The sequence below is a fragment of the Eremothecium sinecaudum genome, chromosome VII (genome assembly GCF_001548555.1).
Source record: "Eremothecium sinecaudum strain ATCC 58844 chromosome VII, complete sequence".
NCBI lineage: Eukaryota > Fungi > Ascomycota > Saccharomycetes > Saccharomycetales > Saccharomycetaceae > Eremothecium > Eremothecium sinecaudum.
In genome coordinates, this window is record NC_030898.1 from 503042 (window position 1) to 527667 (window position 24626).

General features: G+C 40.6%; 12 protein-coding genes across 12 annotated transcripts; 7 read left to right on the forward strand and 5 right to left on the reverse strand.

Annotated features, from left to right (window-relative positions):
• Nucleotides 1-61: 61 nt before the first annotated feature.
• SPT2 (Spt2p) lies at nucleotides 62-1048 on the reverse strand (the record flags this gene model as incomplete). Its single annotated transcript, XM_018133595.1, has 1 exon — nucleotides 62-1048. The coding sequence occupies one exon, from the start codon at nucleotides 1046-1048 to the stop codon at nucleotides 62-64; it is 987 nt and encodes a 328-aa protein (XP_017989242.1).
• A 268-nt stretch (nucleotides 1049-1316) lies between these two features.
• On the reverse strand, nucleotides 1317-3560 carry RAD4 (Rad4p; the record flags this gene model as incomplete). The annotated part of the gene is made up of 1 exon (XM_018133594.1): nucleotides 1317-3560. One exon carries the CDS (start codon nucleotides 3558-3560, stop codon nucleotides 1317-1319), a length of 2244 nt encoding a protein of 747 aa, XP_017989243.1.
• Nucleotides 3561-4570: 1010 nt separating this feature from the next.
• CKB1 (casein kinase 2 regulatory subunit CKB1) lies at nucleotides 4571-5413 on the forward strand (the record flags this gene model as incomplete). Its single annotated transcript, XM_018133593.1, has 1 exon — nucleotides 4571-5413. One exon carries the CDS (start codon nucleotides 4571-4573, stop codon nucleotides 5411-5413), a length of 843 nt encoding a protein of 280 aa, XP_017989244.1.
• A 149-nt stretch (nucleotides 5414-5562) lies between these two features.
• Nucleotides 5563-6168, reverse strand: JAC1 (J-type chaperone JAC1; the record flags this gene model as incomplete). The annotated part of the gene is made up of 1 exon (XM_018133592.1): nucleotides 5563-6168. The coding sequence occupies one exon, from the start codon at nucleotides 6166-6168 to the stop codon at nucleotides 5563-5565; it is 606 nt and encodes a 201-aa protein (XP_017989245.1).
• A 323-nt stretch (nucleotides 6169-6491) lies between these two features.
• ATE1 (arginyltransferase) lies at nucleotides 6492-8054 on the forward strand (the record flags this gene model as incomplete). The annotated part of the gene is made up of 1 exon (XM_018133591.1): nucleotides 6492-8054. The coding sequence occupies one exon, from the start codon at nucleotides 6492-6494 to the stop codon at nucleotides 8052-8054; it is 1563 nt and encodes a 520-aa protein (XP_017989246.1).
• Nucleotides 8055-8171: 117 nt separating this feature from the next.
• On the forward strand, nucleotides 8172-11557 carry KAP122 (Kap122p; the record flags this gene model as incomplete). Its single annotated transcript, XM_018133590.1, has 2 exons — nucleotides 8172-8315; nucleotides 8399-11557. The coding sequence occupies 2 exons, from the start codon at nucleotides 8172-8174 to the stop codon at nucleotides 11555-11557; spliced, it is 3303 nt and encodes a 1100-aa protein (XP_017989247.1).
• A 300-nt stretch (nucleotides 11558-11857) lies between these two features.
• On the forward strand, nucleotides 11858-13318 carry AW171_hschr74277 (HGL088Wp; the record flags this gene model as incomplete). Its single annotated transcript, XM_018133589.1, has 1 exon — nucleotides 11858-13318. One exon carries the CDS (start codon nucleotides 11858-11860, stop codon nucleotides 13316-13318), a length of 1461 nt encoding a protein of 486 aa, XP_017989248.1.
• Nucleotides 13319-13595: 277 nt separating this feature from the next.
• HIR1 (Hir1p) lies at nucleotides 13596-16076 on the forward strand (the record flags this gene model as incomplete). Its single annotated transcript, XM_018133588.1, has 1 exon — nucleotides 13596-16076. One exon carries the CDS (start codon nucleotides 13596-13598, stop codon nucleotides 16074-16076), a length of 2481 nt encoding a protein of 826 aa, XP_017989249.1.
• Nucleotides 16077-16427: 351 nt separating this feature from the next.
• Nucleotides 16428-18728, forward strand: LEU1 (3-isopropylmalate dehydratase LEU1; the record flags this gene model as incomplete). The annotated part of the gene is made up of 1 exon (XM_018133587.1): nucleotides 16428-18728. The coding sequence occupies one exon, from the start codon at nucleotides 16428-16430 to the stop codon at nucleotides 18726-18728; it is 2301 nt and encodes a 766-aa protein (XP_017989250.1).
• A 173-nt stretch (nucleotides 18729-18901) lies between these two features.
• Nucleotides 18902-22381, reverse strand: SLA1 (cytoskeletal protein-binding protein SLA1; the record flags this gene model as incomplete). The annotated part of the gene is made up of 1 exon (XM_018133586.1): nucleotides 18902-22381. One exon carries the CDS (start codon nucleotides 22379-22381, stop codon nucleotides 18902-18904), a length of 3480 nt encoding a protein of 1159 aa, XP_017989251.1.
• Nucleotides 22382-22751: 370 nt separating this feature from the next.
• Nucleotides 22752-23294, reverse strand: MPO1 (2-hydroxy-palmitic acid dioxygenase MPO1; the record flags this gene model as incomplete). Its single annotated transcript, XM_018133585.1, has 1 exon — nucleotides 22752-23294. The coding sequence occupies one exon, from the start codon at nucleotides 23292-23294 to the stop codon at nucleotides 22752-22754; it is 543 nt and encodes a 180-aa protein (XP_017989252.1).
• A 511-nt stretch (nucleotides 23295-23805) lies between these two features.
• Nucleotides 23806-24546, forward strand: SCL1 (proteasome core particle subunit alpha 1; the record flags this gene model as incomplete). The annotated part of the gene is made up of 1 exon (XM_018133584.1): nucleotides 23806-24546. The coding sequence occupies one exon, from the start codon at nucleotides 23806-23808 to the stop codon at nucleotides 24544-24546; it is 741 nt and encodes a 246-aa protein (XP_017989253.1).
• Nucleotides 24547-24626: the final 80 nt, after the last annotated feature.

Below are 24626 nucleotides of genomic sequence, written 5' to 3' on the forward strand. Positions count from 1 at the left end.
ATCTTGAAAAATCTAATTATGTAGCGGTGACTGCCAATATACTAATAAGCTTTAGTTGACGTTAATTCTTCTTCTTCTTCCGATTCTTTTTCTCGTTCTCGTGTTTTCGTAGCCAAGCTTCCTCCATCTTGTCTTCTTTACGAGCCACCCGTGCGGAGTAATCTTCTTCCTCTAAAACCTCCATCTCGTTCGCTTCCATATCATCAATACCCTTATCGTCATCGTAGTCATCAACATACCTCCTTTTACGACCCTTGGAAAATATCGACCAGATTTCATCTCTATTGTAGTCTTCACTGCCAGCCTCTTCATCATCATCGATGAAGTCATCTAAATCTGACCAGTCCTCATCATGACGTTTCGAATTGGAAAAGTTCTTCCGCTTTTCCAAAATTTTACGAAGATTCTCATTGGGCTTTGCAATACCTATACTGGGGGGAACCTTTGGTCTTGCTTGGGCTTCTTTATCCAAAACCTTGGCCTTGACAGATCCTTCGTTTGATGAACTCCTTTTCTTTATTACCTTATTAGGACTAGATGACTTTCTGGACATTTTTGGCTTGAAATTTGGTTTCGATAGGGTAGATGTAATGCTGCCGATGGAGCTGGTTGGCGATTCAGCTTCTACTACACGGGACCCAGCTCTTTCTTCAGCTTGCTTCTTAAGTTCCTCAAAAGTTAACCTTTTGCCAGTGATTTTGGGCTTTGAAACATGGTTCGCTGAGCTTGACGGCTTCGGTAGTTTCCACTTAGTTGAAAAGTTAGGTTGGTCATCAGTTTTACTTGATTTCTTCGACGTTGCACCTGAAATTCGTTTCTTTGAGTTTGAATTCGACGAATTCTTTAGTCTTTCTTGCCGTCTCTTTTCCTTTAGTATTTTAATGGATGGATCCTCTGCCCGGATATAATTTTTTGGTAGCAACGATGTTGCCTCATAGTCAAGTGGATCTTTACTTATATCGGGAACATTTTGGGTTGTGCTGGCTTTAATAGTATTATTGGTGCTTCTAGCTTTCTTTAGTTGAGATATCTTCGCAAAAAAACTCATGTGAATGCCAAGAACAAGTTTAGCGGAATTCCAAACAACCAAAAGCAGCAGCAGCCTCTATCAAGACGTTAAATAGCTTGTTTATATGCCTTACTCTATTAATAAGTTTTAAGTGTATTAATAAGTTTTAAGTGTAGCTTCAACTTATAATTTTCGCATATGTCAAATTCATAGCTGGCACAATCGCTTAAAACGGATTTTACAATACTAATAAATAAAAAACTGTCACATAATAACAGTTCCAACTAGTGTTCAGTTATACTGATTTTTATTCGTACGCTTCATCATCGTTACCACTACCATTATTTTCTTCACCGTCGTTAAGTTCTTCCAAAAATTGCTCGAATTCATTAGCAGACGAAATACCTGGATTCGGTAACGCTGTCGTCGCGGCTTTCTCAGAAGGTAAATCAGCTTCCACGGAATCATTATGAGTTATGGCTGGTTCAAGACTGGGTTCATTGTTAGGGTCTGCAAGAAAGCCACCTTCCTCCGGAAGGAAACCTCCATCATGTATTTCAGTTTGTTCGTTTTCACTTGTTTCAACATCTACGTCTTCCAGTTTATCAGAAACCACCCCGTGTCTATCATTGAGTCTTTTCTTGACTCGTAGCTGAGCAAGCATTAATGACCAACACCGTAACGCTTCAATTTCACGATCTTTTCTTTTATCTTCCTGTGCCTGACACTCAATGGCTTCGATTAGAGCGCAAACCGCTTCTGTGTACTGCGATTGTACTACGACACCAGTGATTTTGGGCTTCACACTTCTACCCTTTTCAAATGAAAAGCCGGTTACAGCTTTTGCAAAGGGCACTTTAACGAATGCAGCCGCTTTAATTGCATGCCTGCTTTCAATAAGGGTACAGCCCTTTGGTATCATCCACGGCTTGTAAACATCTATGTTTCCGTAGGCGTTTACTGGTATCTCGCCATCGCTTAATACTAGAGGTGGGACATAACGCTCTGTCTGGTCAATAGAATAGAGCCGTTCCTCTTCCACTTCTCGAGTCTTAAAGTTTTTGACCGTTATAGTCTTAACCGCCCTCGATCCGCTCTTAATGACCCTTCCTTGCATAAACCAATGCCGCCCGGATTGACACTCCAATACATCTTGCCGCTTGTATACCTTGAGCGTGCCTCCATTTGATTTTTTTGTCCCTTTAAGTCGCAGAAACCCACATTGTTCGCAACCGCTGCGTAAAGTTTCATTCTGCTTCATATCCTTTTCCAGTACAAAGTATGGGTGATTTTTGAGATCAGCAACATTGTTAGGGATACCCTCTACCTCATCTCTTGTCTTAAAGTACTCTTCCTCGTAGTCGTCAACTCTGGTGCGTTTTCGTTTATGAAATGCTTGTATAACTTTCTGGTACCATATGGCACCTTCCGGCGTCCTTGTTACACGCTGCTTTCTTACCTTAGCATTGAAATTAGATGCATACCTACGGGTAATATCAATACATCCTCCTTTCCTATCAAAACCTATCACATATCGTATCTGGTTGAATTTTGCATATTTGCCAACGGGTTCAAATTTGGTTTTATATCGTATCTGTTCTATAGTATCTTTGCATATAGGATCTAAACTGATCCAATTCTTGGAGAATTTGTCCCACACTTCGCACCATACAACGGGATATTCAAACTTTTCATTATTTGTCTTGACGTCACTCTTAGCTCCTTTATTACCAGATGTAGGCGTCATATCTGTAATGTCTGGGGGCTGTAAGCTCGCCACCAGTCTTGCATTAACCCCACATCCCCGTAACATTGCTACAAAACCCTCCAATGCTACTTTTCTGGACATTATCGTTGCCTTGCTCAGTATTCTTCTATACTGTCGCAGATTGACCTGCTTCTTCACTGTCCAAGCACCGGACGCCAAAGCGTCCCATCGCCACATGTAAAGTCCATCGTTTTTATCATCAATAAACTTGCAGTGCTTCTTCCACAACTTCATACACTCCTTTAGTCCATCTAGAAGTTTCCTTGTAGATCGCAGCGGCATCTCCTCATCTTTTTCTGGATTCAGCTTTTCGAAGACCTTGTCTGGCACCAATGCAGATAACTTCTCCTGTAACTTAGAGTCATTCAACCACTCATTTCGCAGGTTATAATGGGCTAACATCGCCACAATGTGAAAACAATGCATAAACTTGCGAAAAGATCTAACTTCTGCATCCACTACGGTACTCCGTCGTTTAGCTTTGTCAGCTTTGCTGCTTGCACGGTCGAAGGTTACGGATAAAACCCCCTCTTCACCAGATGGGTGTTCTAATGATACATCCTCAAACTCATCACTGTCATAAAACTCGTCTTCATCGCTACTACTGTCTTGTTCTACGCTTTTCGTGGTGTTCTCATCATCATCATCACCAGTAATATCCACAATCGTCATAGTATGCCCATCAGCACCAGCAGAGTTCAACTTCCTCCTCTTATCCCTCCGCTCCTCATTAAGCGCTTCTCTGACTAGCTCAAACACTGGCTCCGGTAACTTCCTGTCCATTCCGTGACGATCGCCGTTCTATACGCTATTTCGCTAGAATTTCTTCCATTAATAGTTGCTGCAACAACATATAATTCCATTCTTGTAAGTTACATAAAACTAAAAATAATGGTAAACCACTTTACACAGTGAAGTATCAACTGTCTAGTAAGTTGTATGTAGTCTCTACCACCATATATAAGTAGCAATGCTAGCCCTGATGTTACTGCGGTAGATGTAGTACCAACTCTAATAACCGCCACGTCTTCTCCCGCAGGCAGGGTATTACTGAAACCACCAACGACGTCATCTTTGAATGCAGCTCTTCAACAGCTAACTTCTTTCGTCTTTGTCGCCGCATTACTAAGTATAATGCGGCAAAAGAGCAAACATCCACCACACACAATGCATTTACAATAGCGGGTTAGAAACCCAACATGCAAATTCTACCACTTATAGTAATTGACTGCAGCCCAACCACACATGCCCAACAGTCACCTCTTGTTCAGTTATACATGGTAGTGTATTACCAGAATCTCCCTACAACAAGCGTGCTGTTCCGCACTCAACCAATGCCTGAACGGAGGCTCAACCAAACCACCGTCCCTGCTTCAAAAGCCGCAGCACTCCTGTTGAACAAAAACAAGTCTTTATCAGGAACAATCATCGGCACATAGTGCATTTTGTACTCAAGTACGTGTACACGGTTGAATGCCAGCACAGTTCATTTGCTAAAGATAGAACGATCTGTAACACAAGCAGATTAATAGCCGCCAAAATCGACGACACAAATCTAGCGCTCATATTTGTTCACTCCCTCGCGTTCATATTAGTACAGTCTTCTAATCGTTTATACGATCTTCTGCCATGATTACCAAGTCGCTGCCCAGCACTTTATAGGAGTCAAAGATCGACCGACATGCTTTCTTTTAAGGAGAAAAACTGAAGATTATGAACTTAAAACAACATATATAAAGAGACAAACAAGTTAGATAAAAAACAGGTTTGTTTGCTGTGGATAAAGTAGCATTATGTCATTTATGGAGGAAGTTTCTGATGTAAGTGAGTCTAGTAATTACGACGAATGGATACCTGCTTTTTGTTCAAGGTTTGGTCATGAGTTCTTTTGTCAAGTACCAACGGAGTTTATCGAAGACGATTTTAATTTAACGGGACTATCGCCAAATTTTCCTCTTTATCGACCAGCTTTGGATCTAATTATGGGCTACGAGCCAGCTTCATATGAAGAGGATGAAATTTTAGAGGTTGATGTTACTGGTAATGGCGTAAGCAGTAATGATGGCGACCTTAACCGCAGTAATGGTAATGGGGTTGTTAAGCGTAGTCCTGGTGGCGAAAGTAGGGAACGGCAATCGGTGGATAAATCTATGGTTGAGCATTCAGCAGAGCAGCTATATGGTTTAATCCATGCTCGGTACATTTTGACAAAGCAGGGCCTTCAAGCGATGGCTGAAAAGTTTGATCACAAGGAATTTGGGACTTGTCCTAGATATTACTGTGGAGGTATGCAGTTGCTTCCATGTGGGCTAAGTGATACCGTGGGCAAGAACACGGTTCGGTTATACTGTGCATCTTGTCAGGACTTATACTTACCTCATTCAAGCCGTCACCTGTGTTTGGAGGGGGCCTTCTGGGGAACCAGTTTCCCGGGGGTGTTTTTGAAGCATTTTAAGGAGCTAGAGGACTATGTAGAGCAGAAGAACAAAAATCTCTACCGGTTGAGAATTTTTGGTTTCCCGGTAGCCAAGGAGTCTGTTTCCGGCCCACGCATGGAATGGTTAAGACAGTACCCATCCACGGAAGAAGAATGGGACGAATTTCGGCGGTGTGAGTTTGAAATTCCTCCAATATGATAAAGGGCTGCGATGCTCACAGTGACTTTGCTGATATCTTGTTATATATTTAGAAGTGGATGTACGTGTAGGGTAGTCGAGAATAGAGTTAATAACTAATTTATTACACTAGTTGGACAAGATACCCGCGTAAATAGACATTATTAACATTAATCCAGCTTTACTTTTGACCCAGGAGTCCATTCTTTCATAGCTTTTTCCAGCTTTGCCCAGTAGTTTAATTCGATTGATTTCTGCATAGCAGCTTCAAGATCATTCTTTTCAAACGCGGCCCCAAGTACCTTAATTGTTTCCTGCATGCGACGTTTATTTTCTCCCAGGATCTTTTTTACTTCTTGCCACTTTTCTACCTTCTCCAGTTGCTCGTGAACGTCCATTACAGTAGCCAATAATTCACTATTCTTGCCAATAGCCGAAAGACCCTTTTCTGATGTGTCGAAACCATGTAGTTCAAGCAGGTGCTGACTTCTAGTAACTGGATTCTGGATTATATTAAAAGCTTCGTTTAGTTTCCGGGAATGTTCTTCGTCTTTCTTAGGCGTGGAACCCGCCGATGTAGTGTCAGGATGTGATAAACTTTGCAACAATAGGTATTCTCTACGTAGCCTCCGTAGATCCACGTTCCAGCTAGGATTACCATGTGGGAATGTACCAGGGAACAAATTAAACCTATTGAACACTTTTGGAAGTTTGGCTTCTGAGTAAAATACCTTTCCACTTAACCTTACACCAGCTTTTGGAATTCTAGCAAACATTGTTGATTGATATTGATTGGAATTATATTTAGTAACCGACCTTGAGAAAATAGTTACCACCTTATACACACTCTTGGCCTTGACTATTTGTAGACTATTTGTAAATGTCAAGTGTTCCAGCGTTTCTCATTCAGCTGCTGAGTAATTAGCGGTGAAATTTACAGGACATTTAACTTAGTTTTTGCCATTATTAATATCCTAGAATACGTTGACTACTAGTAAACTAATGAAAAGTTAAGCTACTTGGGGGGTTTAGTACGCTATAGAGGTCTATTAACGGGTACTAGAAGTTCTGCTTTTTAAATTCTCCGTTAGGGGTCAATATGGATGTCAGTGAGAGACTAATAACGTTGTACATGCCTATGTATATAACTGAAGGCTCTGATACATCATGTGGGTACTGTAAGGGCAAGAAGAAGGATTCCAGTAAGTATTCTGTTAATTCATGGCAGTATCATTATCAGGAACAATTACCAGAGTCTCAGCGCGACGTGAATAATATCTCTATCGGAATGCAAGTGGAGCAGCTAACGGTAGAAATGTATGATAATATGTGCAATATGGGATTTAGAAGATCTGGAAAGCTCATTTACAAGACCGACATGTTGCGAAATTGTTGCAGATTATACACAATCAGAACTAATTCATCTATGTTTAAAATATCTAAGGAATTAAAGACTTGCGTTAAGAAGTTTGTGAAAAACATTTCTGATAACGGCGACTCTGAGGTTCCATCCGATGCTGTCAATGGTTTTGAGAGCTCTGAATATCGGTTTATTAACGATATTGTCAACGCTGAGCTGAATAGCAAATCTTTTTACACAAGATTCGAGCCGGCTATCTTTACCAAGGAAAAGTACGATTTGTATGTACGGTACCAGCGAATAGTGCACAATGACGTTAGCGGTCTAAAACCGAAAGCATTTGAGCAGTTCCTCTGTTCATCACCCTTTCCCAATAGCATCGTTCAGGGAAATTCAGAAGAGTGGCAGGAACTAAACGATTGGAGGATGCTCAAAAAGGATCAAACGGTTAACAGATTAGGCCCTGCACACGAGTGCTACTACCACAATGGGAAGCTTATTGCCGTTGCTGTGTTGGATTTTCTCCCTACAGGGTTGTCTTCAATCTACTTTATATGGGATCCTGACTACAGCAAGTGGTCTCTTGGGAAGATCAGCGCTCTCAGAGAAATGGCTTTAATCGAGAAGATTCACAGGCCTTATTATTACATGGGCTACTATATTGATGACTGTCCGAAAATGCAATATAAAGCCAAGTACGGTGGCGAACTTCTGGATGTTTGCACTAATCGATATTTTCCGTTAGATGAAGTACGGCCGTTTATTAATGGCTCCAAGCTCTTTGTAATGCATGAGTTAAAAGATGAAAAGCCAATTCGCGAACTGCTATTAAGCTTCAACCCTGGGGAACGTGAAGATGTCGAAGGCCGTAATAATGTCATAGAACACATCTACGGTAAAAATGGAGCGGCCATAGAAAATGCAAATAGTACAATTTACCAGCTTCAATCCAGAGGAATTGCATACCCTCTCCAGCCTCCTTTTGATATTCTTTCAGTCGGTAAAATAGATCACAAAAATTCGTTTTTTGACGTACTCAACCGCATAGGATACTCTGATAACCATTACAACTTTCCGGCAATTGTACCGGGTCTCCTGCCACTCTGGCAGTTAATGGAGATGTTGCAAAACGGGTCAATAAAAAAAATTAACAACAATTTGATGCTTTTAAACATGGTTACCGGCCAACTACGTGCTGTTAGAGATTTTGACAAAGAAAATCCCTTTATAAAGCAGATAATATGCAATGTGATACGCCTAATTGGTCTTGATAACACTGCTAAAGCCCTCATCATCATTTAGATCTAGCATATATTTCATACTTAACACTATTAGTATCACTAGTTCTGGAAAATAAAACCCTCGTATATTGTGATAGTTGAAAACACGGCTTGATACATTTAAAATTTTAAATGACTTATGGGATTAGTAACGGGAGCCGGTCGACAGTGTTATTCACCAAAGGCTGTGCTGAAGGGATTGATATTTATCAAGCGGTATTCCAGGTGTAAGTTTCAACAAGTTTATCTTATATCCTTGATGAATATATCTCACATATTAGACGTAAGTAACCATACCATGTGCTCTAAACATGAAAACTGAATTCTATTTAAATCAAAGGACATAATACTAATTTTTCTCAATAGCTTATTGGCTACTTGTACAGCGGAAATGCGGGATCGGAGCTTCATCAAGTTCAACGGGAATTGCAAAAGCTACAGAAGTCCGATTTCGGTGTTGAACTCGCGGACGAACTGCTGAAACGGGATGATGTATCTTATGACGTTAAATATTTTGGTGCATTAACTTATGCAGTCCAGCTAAATACGAATTTGAAATCAGAAGAGCAACTTTGGTCTATATTTGAGGGTAATTTAATTCATTTGACTAGGTTAATTAATGTTTACCTTTCTATGCCAAGTCCCAATAAAAGATTATTTATTACGTTAACCAAATTGATATCGAATTTATCATTGGTTTTTATTCACATAAATGGGACACGCAAGCCTAATAGTGATATACCAATATGGCCTAATCCTATCAATACGTTAATCAGACTCATTTCACATAGTAAACAGTGGCCTATAGAACAGTGGCAGGTAGGTAATGCCGAGCTTTCTGCTTTAGTAAAGAGTTCTATTACAGCTGATGTAAGTTACCAAGAGCTGTTACAGTGCATTGATCCCGATGACCGATTGAATGAATTAGTTCTTTCATTTACAAAAATTATAGTAGAGGATTTCGTGAAATTCCAACCCAAAGCAGTGCATATGCATGAAGTAAATATAGTTGTTCATGAACACATATATGTCTCTGCCATGGCACTTATAAATTATAACCTGGAAAATAAGCTACTTTCTACCATCAATCCCCCATACACTAGCGAAGTTTTTGAATTTGTACGTGCATGGATATCATTTATCTCTTATGCTAGAAGGCACTCTATTCACGGTAATATGGATCTTTCGGAAATGATTAAAAATCTGATTAGTCTTATGTGTACAACTGTAAATGGCACCTACCCATATTCAGATATGGTAATCAAAATTTTGGATGACTTGTTCGAGAGAGACCCAATGTTGGTGAACTACGAATTACGCCAGCAGCTTGAGTCAATATTTCTCGGTGTAACTTGCACTGACAAAAAAGACCAAAACGACTCTGCGTGCTCTGTAGGCAGTCACGATTGGTTACTAGCATATATGGATAAATTAGTTACTACAGAGTCCTACGAAGAATTGAAGCAGCTTTCCGAATGTATTGTGGGTTTTCTTAAGATTAACACCTTGGAGATTTGCAACAAATTGTTTACTGTAGTTCATGCTGATGATGGTCAGGTGCAGCAATATATTAAGGTTTTATTACAATTGACTAATTTTCCTTTGGTTCCCGTTATCCAAGAGGCGTATTCTATGAAAATGGTTGATTTATGGATAGATATCTGCACCTCCTATAATAATATACCTCAAGATATTCTGCGGCCTGATAGTTCTGAAATAGCGGCTGAGCTATATAGTCAACTGGTCAAAATTTATTTACCCCGGATTAGTTTAAGAATCAAGCAAAGAATTCTAGAAAAATCTGAAAGCCGATATGACTTTTTGTTATACGAGTTTCAAGACTTCAGAAATGCCGTCGAAGACCTCATGGAAACCTTGTGGTATTCTATGGACCATAGCAAGCTGACAAACTACTTGCTATCAGGAATTAGTCAACAACAAAGTGGAAATATAGATCTGTTTGAGGTGGAAGTAGTGTCATTCCTGTTGAAGAGGTTGCTTGATGGGGTTAATCTGTCCCAATCACCATTGGTTAGCGATTTGATTCGTGACTCTAACCTGGTGGAACATGTAATGTTGCTAATTAGTACTGGCTGCAAGCAACAAGCCTATGATGAGACCACTCAAGAATTAAAATGCGTTTTCCTAGATACTGGAGCAAGGCTATTAGCAACCTTATCAGGTTTTTTGCAACTCGATCAGAAGCAGTTGAGTCATATCGTGTCATCGCTATTTGATTGCATTGAAAATTGTCATAAGTTTAATGCCCCACGTTATGCTGAAAAAATGCACGAAGATCTCATCAACACTGTGGTTACTCTCTGTGATAAATGTCGTAATGAGCTGGTACCGTTACTGCCTAATTTTATACAGGTTTTGCATGCAATTCTTCCGCAGACATCTTCAAATTCCAATGTTATACGAGGGAAACTTACTCGTTCCATTGCATACATTGTTCAAACTTCAGTAAGAAAAGGTCCCGAAGAGCAAGGTAAACATATTAGCGAGACATTAGACCTCTTTGTTACTACGATGTATCGTACTGATAGAAACAGCATGCTCTGTTTGCTCACATGTATCAGTGAGTTAGGTTCAGGTATTCTCGAAAAACACGATTATGAAGATCCAGAATACACTCAACAAATAGGGGCATTAAGAAACTATTGGGAAGAAGATCCTTTACAAGTTCGGAAAAAGGTTTACGACGTCGTGACTTCATGCTGCGAGCAATATTCAAAAGATACAGAATTTATCGAGGTGAGTTGTCTAATATTTAGTAAATCGTTAAGTTTAGACGATTCTAAAGCACATTTCCTTGCATTTGACACAAATATTATCATGGAATTCATATTAGCGAGACTTGCAACATGCGAAATATCAACTGGTTTGCCTTATATCAGCTATTTGCTCGAAAGAATCGTTATGCATAGAAAATTGGATCTAACATCGACGGATTTTGACTTTATGTTCACGAATTGCTTCATTAAATACTATCAAACCCACATTGTCAACGATCCAGATCTCATCCAAGTCATGATAGGATTCGTAAACGAAGTTATGTACGAAAAACCCACAATTGCCGTTCATTCATCGCATTGGTCCACTTTCATTTTACCACAATTCATTCGTTTCCTATCTGCTAAGGAACGTTTTACTATAAGTGTGGTTGCCAAATTTTGGGCCAGGTTCCTAAATAACAGAAGATATACACTCGATGATAAAGCAATTGTTGATAGTAACATTGCTTCATTAGGTGAACAATTGCTGACTAGTACTATGCACGCCCTTTTAAACACACAGAGGTCAGATATACAGTACTATACCGAGGTCCTTCGTGCACTTGTCGCCAAGAAGCCACTGGAAACTAAGAAATGGCTCACCCAGTCCCTTCCTCAATTATCAAACAATGGAAAAGCCAACTCAAAGTTCCTAGAGGCCATTTTACTTGCTCGCGGTTCAAGAGCCACACAGAATATTGTACTAGAATGGTGGCTACAAAGCAATGGCTTGCCAAAGATGAAGTGAACAAAAATAAATTTCAGACAATTCTTAATGTATATAGACATCATTTTACATTAATCCTAATAAAACTGTTTTAACCACAAAGCCTGTACAAATGTCACTACAGTAATCATTGACGCTTCACTAATAATAAAGCGTAGATAACAAGTAATAAATCACTTTAGGTAACAGTATTCAAAATAGCTAGGACAGATAACTCATAGAAGTAGTACGTATCTTCCAAAATATCCCACTTTAATCATATAAAGCTGTATTTGCCGTGCCAGAGCCAATTTAATTGCGATTAAGAATTGATATAACAAAATGATGGCAAAGGACCTTAGACATTTATTAAGCAAAGAGGCGCTAATTAGAAAACCATCGCCAATTAAAACTACCATGGCATATTTTGAGGATCCCAAAATGGTATTTTTAGGCGCTGGCATGCCTCCTGGTGAATTATTCCCCATAAATTCAATTACTATAGATGCACCTTTGCCACCTACTGCAAATCCAGCTGATTATGATAAGAGTGGGATAGTTCTAGGTAAGATTTTAAAAGTACTGTCGGATCGCGAGTTTCTGTCCGATATTCCACTTGAAAGGGCGTTGCAATATGGTAATTCGCGAGGACAAAAAGAGCTCTTGGATTTCTTGAAGCAACACATGTTGGAGTTTCACAGGGTGTTATATGAAGACTGGGATATTATCACCACTGCTGGTGCTACTCAAGCATGGGATGCAACATTAAGGGTATTTTGTGATCCCGATGACAGTATTCTTCTCGAAGAATTGACTTATTCCTCATCTGTGGAAGCCGCAGAATCACAGCTTCTATATTGCGTTGGTATGGAGATGGATGAGGATGGTATTATTCCTGAGAAGCTTGCATATCTACTAGAAAATTGGAATGAATTACATCCAGGGCGCAGATTCCCTAAATTATTGTATACTATACCAACAGGACAAAATCCAACTGGTGCCACTCTAAGTGAAGATCGTAAACCAATCATATACGCTCTTGCAAATCGCTACGACATGATGATAATTGAGGATGATCCTTATTACTACTTGAATATGGGAGAATACGTTCCTGGTTTGATTAGGACCGATGAGATGTACAATACAACAACTCAATTCTTCATAGAAAATCCCAAACAGTTCAAAAAATCGTTATCCAAATCTTTCTTAGAATTAGATTTTGATGGAAGAGTAATAAGGTTAGATTCCATGACAAAGATCTTTGCGCCAGGTTGTCGTACTGGCTGGATAATGGGTCCCAAATATTTGCTCGACATTTATTGGAATTTACACGAATTATCAATCCAATCCACCTCGGGGTTCTCACAAAGTATCATAAATGGCATTTTATGTCGCTGGGGCCATGAACGCTACAAGAACTGGCTAATTCAATTGTGCCAGCTGTACACTAAGAAGCGCGATTTCTGCCTCGACTGCTGCTACAAATATCTTCCATTGGATTTTGTGCGTGTCCCTGCACCAATGGCTGGAATGTTCTTCATGGTTTACTTTGATGCCCTGAGGCATCCACTCTTTGAAACAAAATTTGAGTCTGATCCGAATCAAGTCGAAGAATATTTGTACAAAAGGTTCGTAGAAGAGGGCGTTTTATTAGCATGTGGTTCTTGGTTTAAAGTCAATCGTAACAGTCGAAAAAATACAGAAATATCTTTTAGAGGAACATTTGCAGCTCCACAACCTGCAGCTTTAGAATTAGGTATAAGAACTGCTGCAAAGGTAATTCGGACTGAGTTTAAATTATGAGGGCGACATTCCCCTTTCTGATACTTCTTTATAAACCATAAATATTACAGTTATTGTTAAATAACAGTAAATACGGTATTATTAGCCCAAAAAACCTGAAGAGATCGATTTGATCAATAGGAGCTCTGTGTTGTTATAATTTAGCGCACTGACATTCTGAAAGTCATCGCAGACGTGTTTTAAAAGTTGACCATCTAAAACTCGCTGCATTAAAAATGCGATGAACATAACATAAATATAGGCCTTTATATAGAGTAAATTGAACATCTGGTAGGCAATGAAGGTGCTGAAACTACCATGGTTGACACACCAGGAAGGTCAGAGAAAGTACGAAATCTACACAATTGATTTAAGTGCTGATGGTGAAAGAGCTGCAACAGGTGGGTTAGATGGAAAGATAAGAATATGGTCAGTTTCAAATATCCTGCAATTCGCAAAGCCCAAGGATGAATGGCCTGCTATTAACGAACAAATAAAGAAACCACTAGCTAGTATGAATAGGCATACTGGTTCAGTAACTGCTCTAAAGTTCTCTCCAGATGGGAAATACCTGGCATCAGGTTCGGATGACAAAATCCTTTTGATTTGGGAGAGAGAAGAGGGTACTATTCAGCATATGTTTGGTAGTGATAATGAATTAGAGCACTGGAATGTTCGCAGGAGGTTAGTAGCCCATGATAACGATATTCAGGAAATATGTTGGGCACCAGATTTAAGTATTCTAGTATCTGTTGGGTTAGATAGGTCTATCATAGTATGGAATGGGGCAACTTTTGAGAAGATTAAGAGGTTTGATGTGCACCAGTCACACGTGAAGGGTGTAGTTTTTGATCCCGCGAATAAATATTTTGCTACTGCTTCTGACGATCGTACTGTTAAGATATTTAGATACCATAAGGGTGCCGACTTAAGCTTTACCATTGAGCATATCATAACAGAACCTTTTCTGAGTTCACCACTGACCACCTATTTCAGGCGTTTGTCGTGGTCCCCAGACGGGCAGCATATAGCTGTTCCGAATGCGACCAATGGGCCTGTGTCTACTGTTGCAATTATTAGCAGAGGCAGTTGGGACACCTCAGTGAGTTTGGTAGGACATGATCAGCCTACCGAAGTAGCATGCTTTAATCCGCGATTATTTGAGCACGTAGAAGATGGTGACGACCACCAGCATAGTTCCAGTGAAGGTAAAGAGGAGCCGGGATCTGAAGCTGGTAACGACAAGAAGCGAAAGCACACAGATGATAGAGTTGACTCTGTTATTGCGACAGCAGGACAAGACAAGACAGTAGCAATCTGGAATACCAATAAGGCTAGGCCATTGGTTGTGGCATATGATATAGCTACAAAGTCTATAACTGATATGAGCTGGACTGCTGATGGGGGAACACTCTTCTTAACATCATTAGATAGCCAAATCATAGTTCTGGTATTTGAAGCTAACGAACTAGGGAACATGATACCACTGAAGCAGAATGTGGAACACCTATACCGTTATGGCGCAGATAAAGACTCCGTCGTGTTCCCAGAGAGCGTTATGCAGCTGAGGCTTGAGGATGAAGCAAGAAAGACCAAGAAGCCGGAAATTAAAACCACCGAGCTATTGGAAAGCAGGATTGGTACCGTTGCGAAGCCAAATGTTTTGGCAGCAAGGCCAAAAGAACCCACCAAAATCCAACCGAGTCAGGTGAGCACTATAGCTCCCACCAAAAAGTTAACCCATATGAACAAGGTTGTTGTCCAGAATGGTAAAAAGCGAGTGGTCCCAACTCTAATTTCTGGTGGATATTCCCCAGTGACAGTAACATTTGAATCAAGAGCTGCAGAAATCGATCCTAGCTTCGCAGACAAGAACAAGCCTGCTAAAACAGAGCAACATGTTCTAAAAGGGAAAATCTCGAAGTCTGCCTACCCAATTCCACGTCTCGGAGTTCATACTTTAATAATGGGCGTTAGAGAGCGGGATCAGGAACGTTTCTACGTAGATGAGCAATCTGGTTCCAATATCGATGACCTTTTAGAGGAGGAAGAAGAAGCTCCCGAACACAAATTGACTCTCAATGCGAAGACATCAATTGAGAAGATTTGGAAAGACGAACCAAGTACCCGCTACCTCGAGTATCCCGGATGCCTTCCCGATGCAGACGTTGTAGTCTGCGAGTGCGGCGACATTGACGACTTGTACGTTTTAGAAATACGAAATGGCGTAGAACGTGCAATTCAATTTGATAGAGAGGCACTATTTGACAATCCAACTAGAATTCTAGGCTACTATAAGGGAGAACGTACATTAGAAGCATTTATCCCAGATGTCATCATATCATGTATCGGCTCCAGAAAATGCAAGTGCTGGGCACTGGCTACGGCAAATGGTGCTATCTACTTCTACAGCTCTAACGGGCAGCTCAAGATCCCACAAGTTTTCATTGGTCATAAAATTATAAAGTTTTCAACATGCGAAGAATACCTAATAGCCTTAACGGAATCTTACCTTTTCTACGTATGGGATCTTGAAAAGATGAAACTAATATTTAAAGAAATCTCTGCACTTCCAGTGCTTCTACAAGAACCAGCTATAGCTAACAGATCCCGTCCTACAAAGCGAATACAAGATTTTTCGTTTCAGCCAGATATGTTCAAATTAACAGTATTACTTACTGATGGGATTAGCTACATATGGGAAAATGATTTAGGTTGCTGGACTGAACCAACAAATCAGGAAAAGAAAAATGACTTGGCCACTAATGGTCTGGAATAACTAGGTGATCGACATTACCACATCTATTCACCATTCCCTGGATCTAATTAAGATTTTGAATTCTTGTTACTTTATGGTAACATTCGCCGGTACCGGCTTTTTTACCGCTGTCTGAGCTTGGCGCCACTGTTAATCCAAAACATAGTAGTAAGCAACAATGACTAACCCTGGATGCTGCTACGTTGCCAAGAACACAATTCACTGTAATGGATACTCTCCTATTTTCGTTTGTGCATATTTGATATATGTATATATATATATATACATATATATGTAGTTCATCTTCTGTTGTACCTTCCCTTATTTCCAACCACACATCATACATTATCAAGTTATCAAAGGATTAAGAAAATGAGTACTGAAGTTGAGGGCCCTAAGACGTTATATGACAAGGTGTTCGAGGCTCATGTCGTTAATGAAGGTGAAGCTGGCCCACGCTTGCTTTACATCGACAGGCATTTGGTGCATGAGGTGACATCTCCTCAAGCTTTCCAAGGTTTAGTAAATGCAGGTAGAAAGGTTAGGAGACCAGACTGCACGTTGTCTACCGTTGACCACAATATTCCAACCGAGTCGAGAAAGAACTTCAAGAATGTTGAGACGTTTATTAAAGAGGATGACTCACGGCTACAGGTTCAAACCCTAGAGCAAAACGTTAAGGATTTCCAAATTGCATATTATGGAATTGAGGATGGACGTCAAGGGATAGTTCATATTATTGGACCTGAGCAGGGGTTTACCTTGCCCGGTACTACGGTTGTGTGTGGTGACTCGCATACGTCCACACATGGAGCCTTTGGAGCGCTTGCCTTCGGTATAGGGACCTCAGAGGTTGAGCACGTTTTAGCGACCCAAACTGTATTACAATCCAAGTCAAAGAATATGAGGATCTTGGTTACAGGAAAATTGGGTAAAGGTATAACTTCTAAGGATTTGATTTTGCACATAGTCGGTGTGATCGGTACAGCCGGTGGTACCGGTTGTGTGATTGAGTTTGCCGGTCCGGTAATTGAAGGACTTTCTATGGAGGCCAGAATGTCAATGTGTAACATGGCCATTGAAGCCGGTGCTAGAGCTGGTATGATTAAGCCTGATGAGACTACTTTTGCATACATTAAAGGAAGACCTCTAGCTCCTACAGGTGAAGAGTGGAAAAAGGCGTTAGCATACTGGCGTACATTGCACTCTGACGAAGGTGCAGTGTTTGACTATGATATCACTATCAATGCCTCAGATGTTGAGCCTACTATTACCTGGGGTACTTCTCCTGAAGATGCTCTTCCAATAACAGCTGCTGTGCCTGATCCAGCTAAAGTGGACGACTTGAACAAGCGTTCAAGTATCGAGCGCTCCCTTAAGTATATGGGTTTAAAGCCAAACACTCCCTTGACTGAAATTCCAATTGACAAGGCTTTCATTGGCTCTTGTACTAATTCTAGAATTGAAGATTTGAGAGCCGCTGCCGAGGTTGTTCTTGGCCATAAAAAGGCTCCTAATGTTAAAAGAGCTATGGTCGTACCAGGATCGGTTCTTGTCAAAAAGCAGGCAGAGGCTGAAGGATTGGATGTGATATTCAGAGATGCAGGTTTTGAATGGAGAGAACCAGGTTGTTCAATGTGCTTGGGAATGAATCCAGATGTCTTGGCTCCTGGAGAGCGCTGTGCTTCTACATCTAATAGAAACTTTGAAGGTCGTCAAGGTGCTTTGTCGAGGACCCATTTGATGTCTCCAGCTATGGCTGCGGCTGCTGCAATTGTTGGAAAGTTTGTTGATATTCGTAACTTTGAATTTAAGGGTAGCCACTCACCTGCAATCTCAGTTCAAAGCGAAAACGTTAATAGAGATACTGACGTGGACCATCAACAGGAAGCTAATGGGGCTGATGGTAACTCTAACAACAAGGAACCAACTCCCTCTGCCCCTCAGAAGGCTACTCCAGCAAAGAGCGGCCCTGCTATGGATCCATTTTTAAGGCTCAATGGTATAGCCGCCCCATTGGATAAAGCAAATGTTGATACAGACGCCATTATTCCGAAGCAGTTCTTGAAGACAATTAAACGGACTGGTTTGAAGGCGGGACTATTCTACGAGTGGCGTTTTACTATGGGTCCTGATGGTAAGAAAACGAAAACAGATTTCGTTTTGAATCGTGAACCACATAATCAAGCTCAGATCTTGGTAGTTACTGGAGAAAACTTTGGTTGTGGTTCTTCAAGAGAACATGCACCATGGGCACTAAAGGACTTTGGTATAATGTGTATCATAGCTCCTTCTTTTGGAGATATTTTCTACAATAACTGCTTCAAAAATGGATTGCTGCCAATCAAGCTACCAAGGGAGACCATTGTGGAGAAACTCTACCCTTATGCAGCAGATGGAAAAAATTTGCAAGTTGATCTACCCTCACAGCAGATCCTTGGCCCTGATAACGAATTGCTTGTCGAGGAATTTGATGTTCCACCATATATGAAACATTGTCTAATTAATGGTTTGGATGAAATTGGTGTAACTTTGGAAAAGGAAGAAATGATTGCCAAATATGAATCTTTAAGAAGAGAAAAATTCTCGTTCTTCGAACTAGGTTCAAAACTGAATTCATCTTTAGACAATATGGCAGACTTTAAAGTAACTAATGCTTCTCATGACTGGTAACTTATAACTTATTTATTATTTATTTATTTAGCGTCAATGCTTACAATTATTATAAAACATGAAAACAGGTGTTAGTAATGCAATAGTACCATTATGAGTATAGTGTTCCGAGTCAACTGATAAATACTGTAAAAAATTGTACATGACTTAAAACACGGCGTACATTATGAATGTTAAAAACCAAAAGGATTCGACGCAGATGCATTATATAAGTTGGCCTGTCCTTGTATAGGTTGAGTCTGAGGGCCATTGCCAAAACCAAAGCCAGTAGGCTGATTTTGCAAAGGTGTTTGGCCAATTTGCATATTTTGCATGTTGTTTGTAACCTGGTTAAAGTCGGAGCCAAAAGTGGTTTGTGGAAGCTGTGCCATGGCACCTGTACCTTGCATCCCCAAATTTGTTTGAGGGTTTTGTTGAAAGCCTCCAAAGCTCATGTTATTAACCATGGCAGGATTGGTTGTATTGGCATTCTGGAACCCCATTTGCCCAGTAGTCCTTGTTTGTGACAATGGCAAGTTGCCAAACGTCGTCTGCGGAGGCAATGATTGCATTTGCAACATTCCACCTGTTCTTTGTAATGGCATCATACCCCCCGTCAAGTATTGTGTGAGTGGTAAACCACTGGCTGTACCTTGCGATAATGGTAACTGCATTGGCAAAGCGCCTCCTGTCCTTTGCATTGGCATCATTACATTTCCAGTTGAGAGAAAGGTTGTTTGAGGAGGTGCAGCTTGCATTGGCATCGCTCCACCAGTCATCTGCAGAGGTAACGCTCCGCCAAATGAATTCGATATTGGACCGGAGCTAAACGATTGTGTAGGCATGGACTGAACAGAAAGCATGCCACCAGTCTTCTGTAGTGGCATCGCACCCCCAGTCAACATATTAGATACTTGTGGTGCACCGAATGTAGTTTGAGGGACAACCTGTTGAGCTGGTAAAGCTCCTCCGGTCCTCTGTAGTGGCATTAAACCACCAGTAAATGAGTGAGTAACAGCAGGGGTACCAAAGGTTGTTTGCGGATGCATACCCATTGGCGCTGGAATCAACCCATTGGCTGTCTTCTGAACAGGTAAGACTCCTCCAGTTAATTGTGCACCAAATGTAGTCTGCGGCATAATAGCACCGCCAGTCCTGCTTATAGGAAGCACTCCACCAGTTGTTTGCAGAGGCATTACGCCACCTGTCAAGACTGGCATAAGTACCAAACCACCAGTTGCTATTGGAAGAAGGTTATTGCCGCCCGTTTTAAATGGATCTAAGGGTTGAAGTGGCTGTGAAGAATATTGTTTAGAAGATTTTATGGAACCTCCCGTTCTCACTGGTTCTAAGTCACCCAACTTTGGTTTTGGAATTTGCTCCTTTTTCTTCGGTTCTAATGGTTTTAAATCTAGTAAGTCTTGCAGCGAACCCGAAAAGGCCTTCTTGGACTGTGAATTAGCAATTTCTGCATTTGCAGCGGGTCTAGCAGTCCATACGTCATCCTCTTGTGGAGCTTGAGATGTTGGTTGCCCTGGCGCCGAATTTTGGCGAGCGGCAGCAGCACCCGCATCTTTAACTTCCCTGCCGAATTTCTTATCTAGGTAATTCATGACACGTATAATATCACCCTCGCGCAATTCTAGATCTCTCAAAGTTGCAGAACGTAAACTTGGTAAAATTTCCTCAGACATATTCTCTCTTTCAAAAATCGTCGCATACCTTTGGCAGCTATTGATGTCCACACCACTGTTAAGGAAAAGCTCAAACCAATCATAATCCTTATTGCGCGATGAGTTATCATTAGATATAACAGTTTGCGTCAATTTAGGCTCATCCTTCTTCATTCCTAACCGTTCGCGTTCGCGTAACCTCCTATCAAGCTCTCGCTCTTCAGCATCAGTATCGGATCGGCTGCTAGATTTCTTATGTGAGTCCTTTTGCTTGTACTTGTCTAAGTTCTTTCCAGTGACTCTTTCGACAAATACGATATCGTCGTTAGACAATTTCTCTGCTGCAACAGCAATCTTGACACCATTTGCTTTATGTAAATGTATCTTACCATCAAAATAACCAAGGAGTTCAGCTTCCACTTTGAAACTATTTGTTCTGTCTACCCAAATACGAGTATTTTTTGGATAAGTTTTCTTCTTTTTCTTATCATCCTTCTTCTTTGATGAGACAGAACTTCTCTTAGAGCCATCTTGATTTGAGTCATGTTTCCAGCTTCCAGGATCAGAGGTATAAGACACAGACCTATTCCGATTGCCCTGTCCACTACCTGCTCTTGACTGCATACTTGGGGAAGAAGAGCCCTTATGAGGGACTACCTGAATAAATTGAGCAGGAATCACACCTCTTCTACCTGTGCGAATAATTTCACACATCCACCAATCAGGAGATTTCTTGTCGTTTATAATGTAGATTTCATCACCTTCTTTAACAGTCAATTCATCTGGAGACTCTCCTGTAAAGTCAAAACTCACAATCCCCAGCTTCTTTAAAACAGAATTCTTCGCAATTTCAAGCTCACGCAAGGCAGAACCATTAGAGGCGGACTTCCAATCGTTAATATGAGAAACGATAGTGCTGGCTAGGTCGCTAGACTTTGCATAAAGTTCTAGGTTGGCATAAGGATTCTTAAACTCCAAAAATAGATGCTTCTTCTCATTGTCATAACTAGTTAAATTCTCATATGTCCAACTCTGTATGGGACCGTCTCCAGGTTCAAATATGATTTCCTCGGATGTGACTGTTAGAGTAGAGTCCTTTTTCTTACGACCTCTGACCTCTTTTAAGCTCCAGGTTGCAGAAAACTGAACGCTGGTAGTGCGGATAGGAACGCTATCTTTATATCCGGCACTTGGTTGGGCATTACGGGGAGGTTTTGGAGGAGGCGTTTCTTCGTCAGATAATACTATTGAAACCGATTGCGGCAGATGGACAGATTGCATTGGATGCATCTGCTGTGAGGATAGTGATGGTTGCAACTGTGGTGGTTCCAAGGGACGGCTAGGCAAATCTGGAAGAGGGCGACCGTCTATTGGAACATCTCGGTTACTAGGACTCTTACTGATTTCAGGAGAAGGAATATTTGGAGATGATCGAGATACAGGTGGAGAGGAAGATTCAGCCTTCCTCTGAGGTGGAGGAGGAAGTTCAGATATCGGTACCATCTGTATAGAAGGCTGCGTTTGAATACTCTCTTCTGCCGCTCTCATATGTTCTGGTTGTCCACGAACTTTCGCTATCCGTTCTGCCTCATTATCATCACCGCCATCTTCCACTTTCTCTACATAGTTCCCTGGGATGAATCCGTAACCTCCATCCTTAACGGAGCGACAAAGAAGCCAATCGGCGTCACGGTCATCATATATATCAAATAAATCGCCCTCTATAAAAGATAGCTCTTCGTCTGGATTCTGAGCCTCCTCATAATCGTACAAAGCCCGCACTTGATAAATAATGTCAGCTTCCTCAATATAGTTATTGGGAACCAAACCAACTGGTTCATCGATATCGGCACCAACGACCCTCTTTTTGACCGTCCACCAATCGTCAACATCAGATTTTTCAAGAAGGTAGAGTAAATCGTCCTCTTCAATTGCTAACTCTTCATCTGTTTGCGGTTCGTAGGCATAGATAGCCCTGTAAACACCTAAGAATACTGTCATGCTGCTAATACCAGAATCAGCTTCTCGGCGGCTTTAATATATTAATTAACCTAGTGATTTGTTTGGTATTCACCAGCAATTTGTTGTTACGTTAAAAATTTAGGGGCGTCAACATTACCAAACGTGTAATCGTGTAACATGATATAGTACATTATACATAACCACTATATAAGTACATTATATATAGTTAAAGTTCTTATGGCCATTGAAGGCGTTAATCATGAGTACCATAGTACTATGGTGTAATCCGCACCGATTTTATTATGTTTTTATTGTCGCGTTTTAGCCGCAACTCGAATGGAATGTGTTCGTCAATAATATTTACCTTGAAGAAAGCTAACAAATAATCCTAACGCATAGTACGTCTAACTTAGTTTGATTTAGGTTTGCTGCGATCTTGGGCATGTTTTGATCCTTTTATCGTCTCAGTTACGAACATTTGTATCTCCTTATTTAAGTCGGGTAAAAATCCGAGAATGAAAAGGTACTCAAAGAGGATGAAAAATGGCGCTATTACCAGACTCTGGAACAAACTGTCCAACAAAGCTGGTTTCCTCTTTTCAAAGACCCCGTGTCCCAAGAATTGAGCAATCCACGATAAAACAAAAATTGACCAAGCAGTCTTCTGCGAGATGATCATTTTATTAGCGCGCAACAAATACGTTAGAACGCCAAGCATGCAGGATGCTAAGAGCCCAACTTTAAAGTGCAATAGCACATAAGTCGTTGCCAAAATTAACGCTAACAAATCGCTTGCGTTATAGGAAACCACATACAATTTCACATCATTTAAAATACATAACGTAGAAAATAAAATCAGCGGAACAAATATGCAGTGTACAAGCACATTTAGCTTGTTAGTATGATAGAGTTTGTAGAACACTAATTGTTTTTTCAAAGCTAATGAGGTCATGTCTGCAGTTGATTGATGCGATGCTATTGCTTGGATCTGAAATAAAACTTTTTTTGTATGCCTTTTCAAACACAAGAATCCCTTTAATACCTTGAATAAGCTGCTATGACTGACAATTACCACGGTAATAATTTAATAAAGTTATTAAGAAGCTTATTCAGTGTTGGAGTTTCGAGAGTGCGGACAACGGCCGAGCCGCGGTAATAGTAAAAAACACCATACATATATACCTAAACTGCTCTTTAAGAAACTAAATTCCATGACTGAAGTTATAAACCGCGGTCATCATGTTGTACTCGTAGATCATTAGTGACTGAAAGCATCCCGAGGCCCTTTAATGCTCCATCAGTGCAATTGCCCCATTAAGCCTACATAGTTGTCATACTATACGATATGATATACTATTATAGAGGGTGGCGAACTCCTAGAAACTTCAACACCTATAAACACAGTAAACCAAGGTGATATAAATCTCTAGTCGTTCAATTACTGTAATTTACTATTTTTCTTCATGAGCGCTGCTGGTTATGATAGGCATATCACTATCTTTTCGCCTGAGGGCCGTCTGTACCAAGTCGAGTACGCATTCAAAGCAACCAACCAAACAAATCTAAACGCTATAGCTGTTAGAGGCAAAAACTGTACAGTATTGGTTAGCCAAAAGAAAGTACCAGATAAACTATTAGATCCTTCTACCGTATCCTATCTGTTCCAGATTTCCAAGCACATTGGTATGTGTGCAACAGGTCCAATCCCAGATGCTAGAAATGTTGCCGTTAGATGCAAATCGATTGCCGCTGAGTTTCGGTACGAGTATGGTTACGATATCCCAGTGCATGTTTTAGCGAAGAGACTTGCAAATGTTTTCCAGACATACACTCAACGTGCATATATGAGGCCATTGGGAGTTATCCTAACATTCATTTCAGTTGACGAAGAGACTGGTCCTGCTATCTACAAATGTGATCCAGCAGGTTACTATACGGGATATAAGGCTACTGCAGCAGGTCCTAAACAGCACGAATTGATCACTGGCTTGGAAAAGCATTTCAAAAAGCTCAATGCGGATTATATACAGGAAGATGACTGGCAGAAGGTTGCTGAGTTCGCTATTACCCACATGATTAACTCGTTAGGTGCCGACTTTTCAAGCAAGGATTTAGAGGTGGGAATAGCTGTCAAAGATAAGTTCTTCGTGTTAACTCAAGACGAAATCGACGAAAGGTTAGTTGCAATTGCTGAAGAGGACTGACGGACCGTTGAGGCCGTAATGTCCCTTTATCTAAATATAGTTAGACCAAATTAAAAACGAATAATACAACATACATTTCA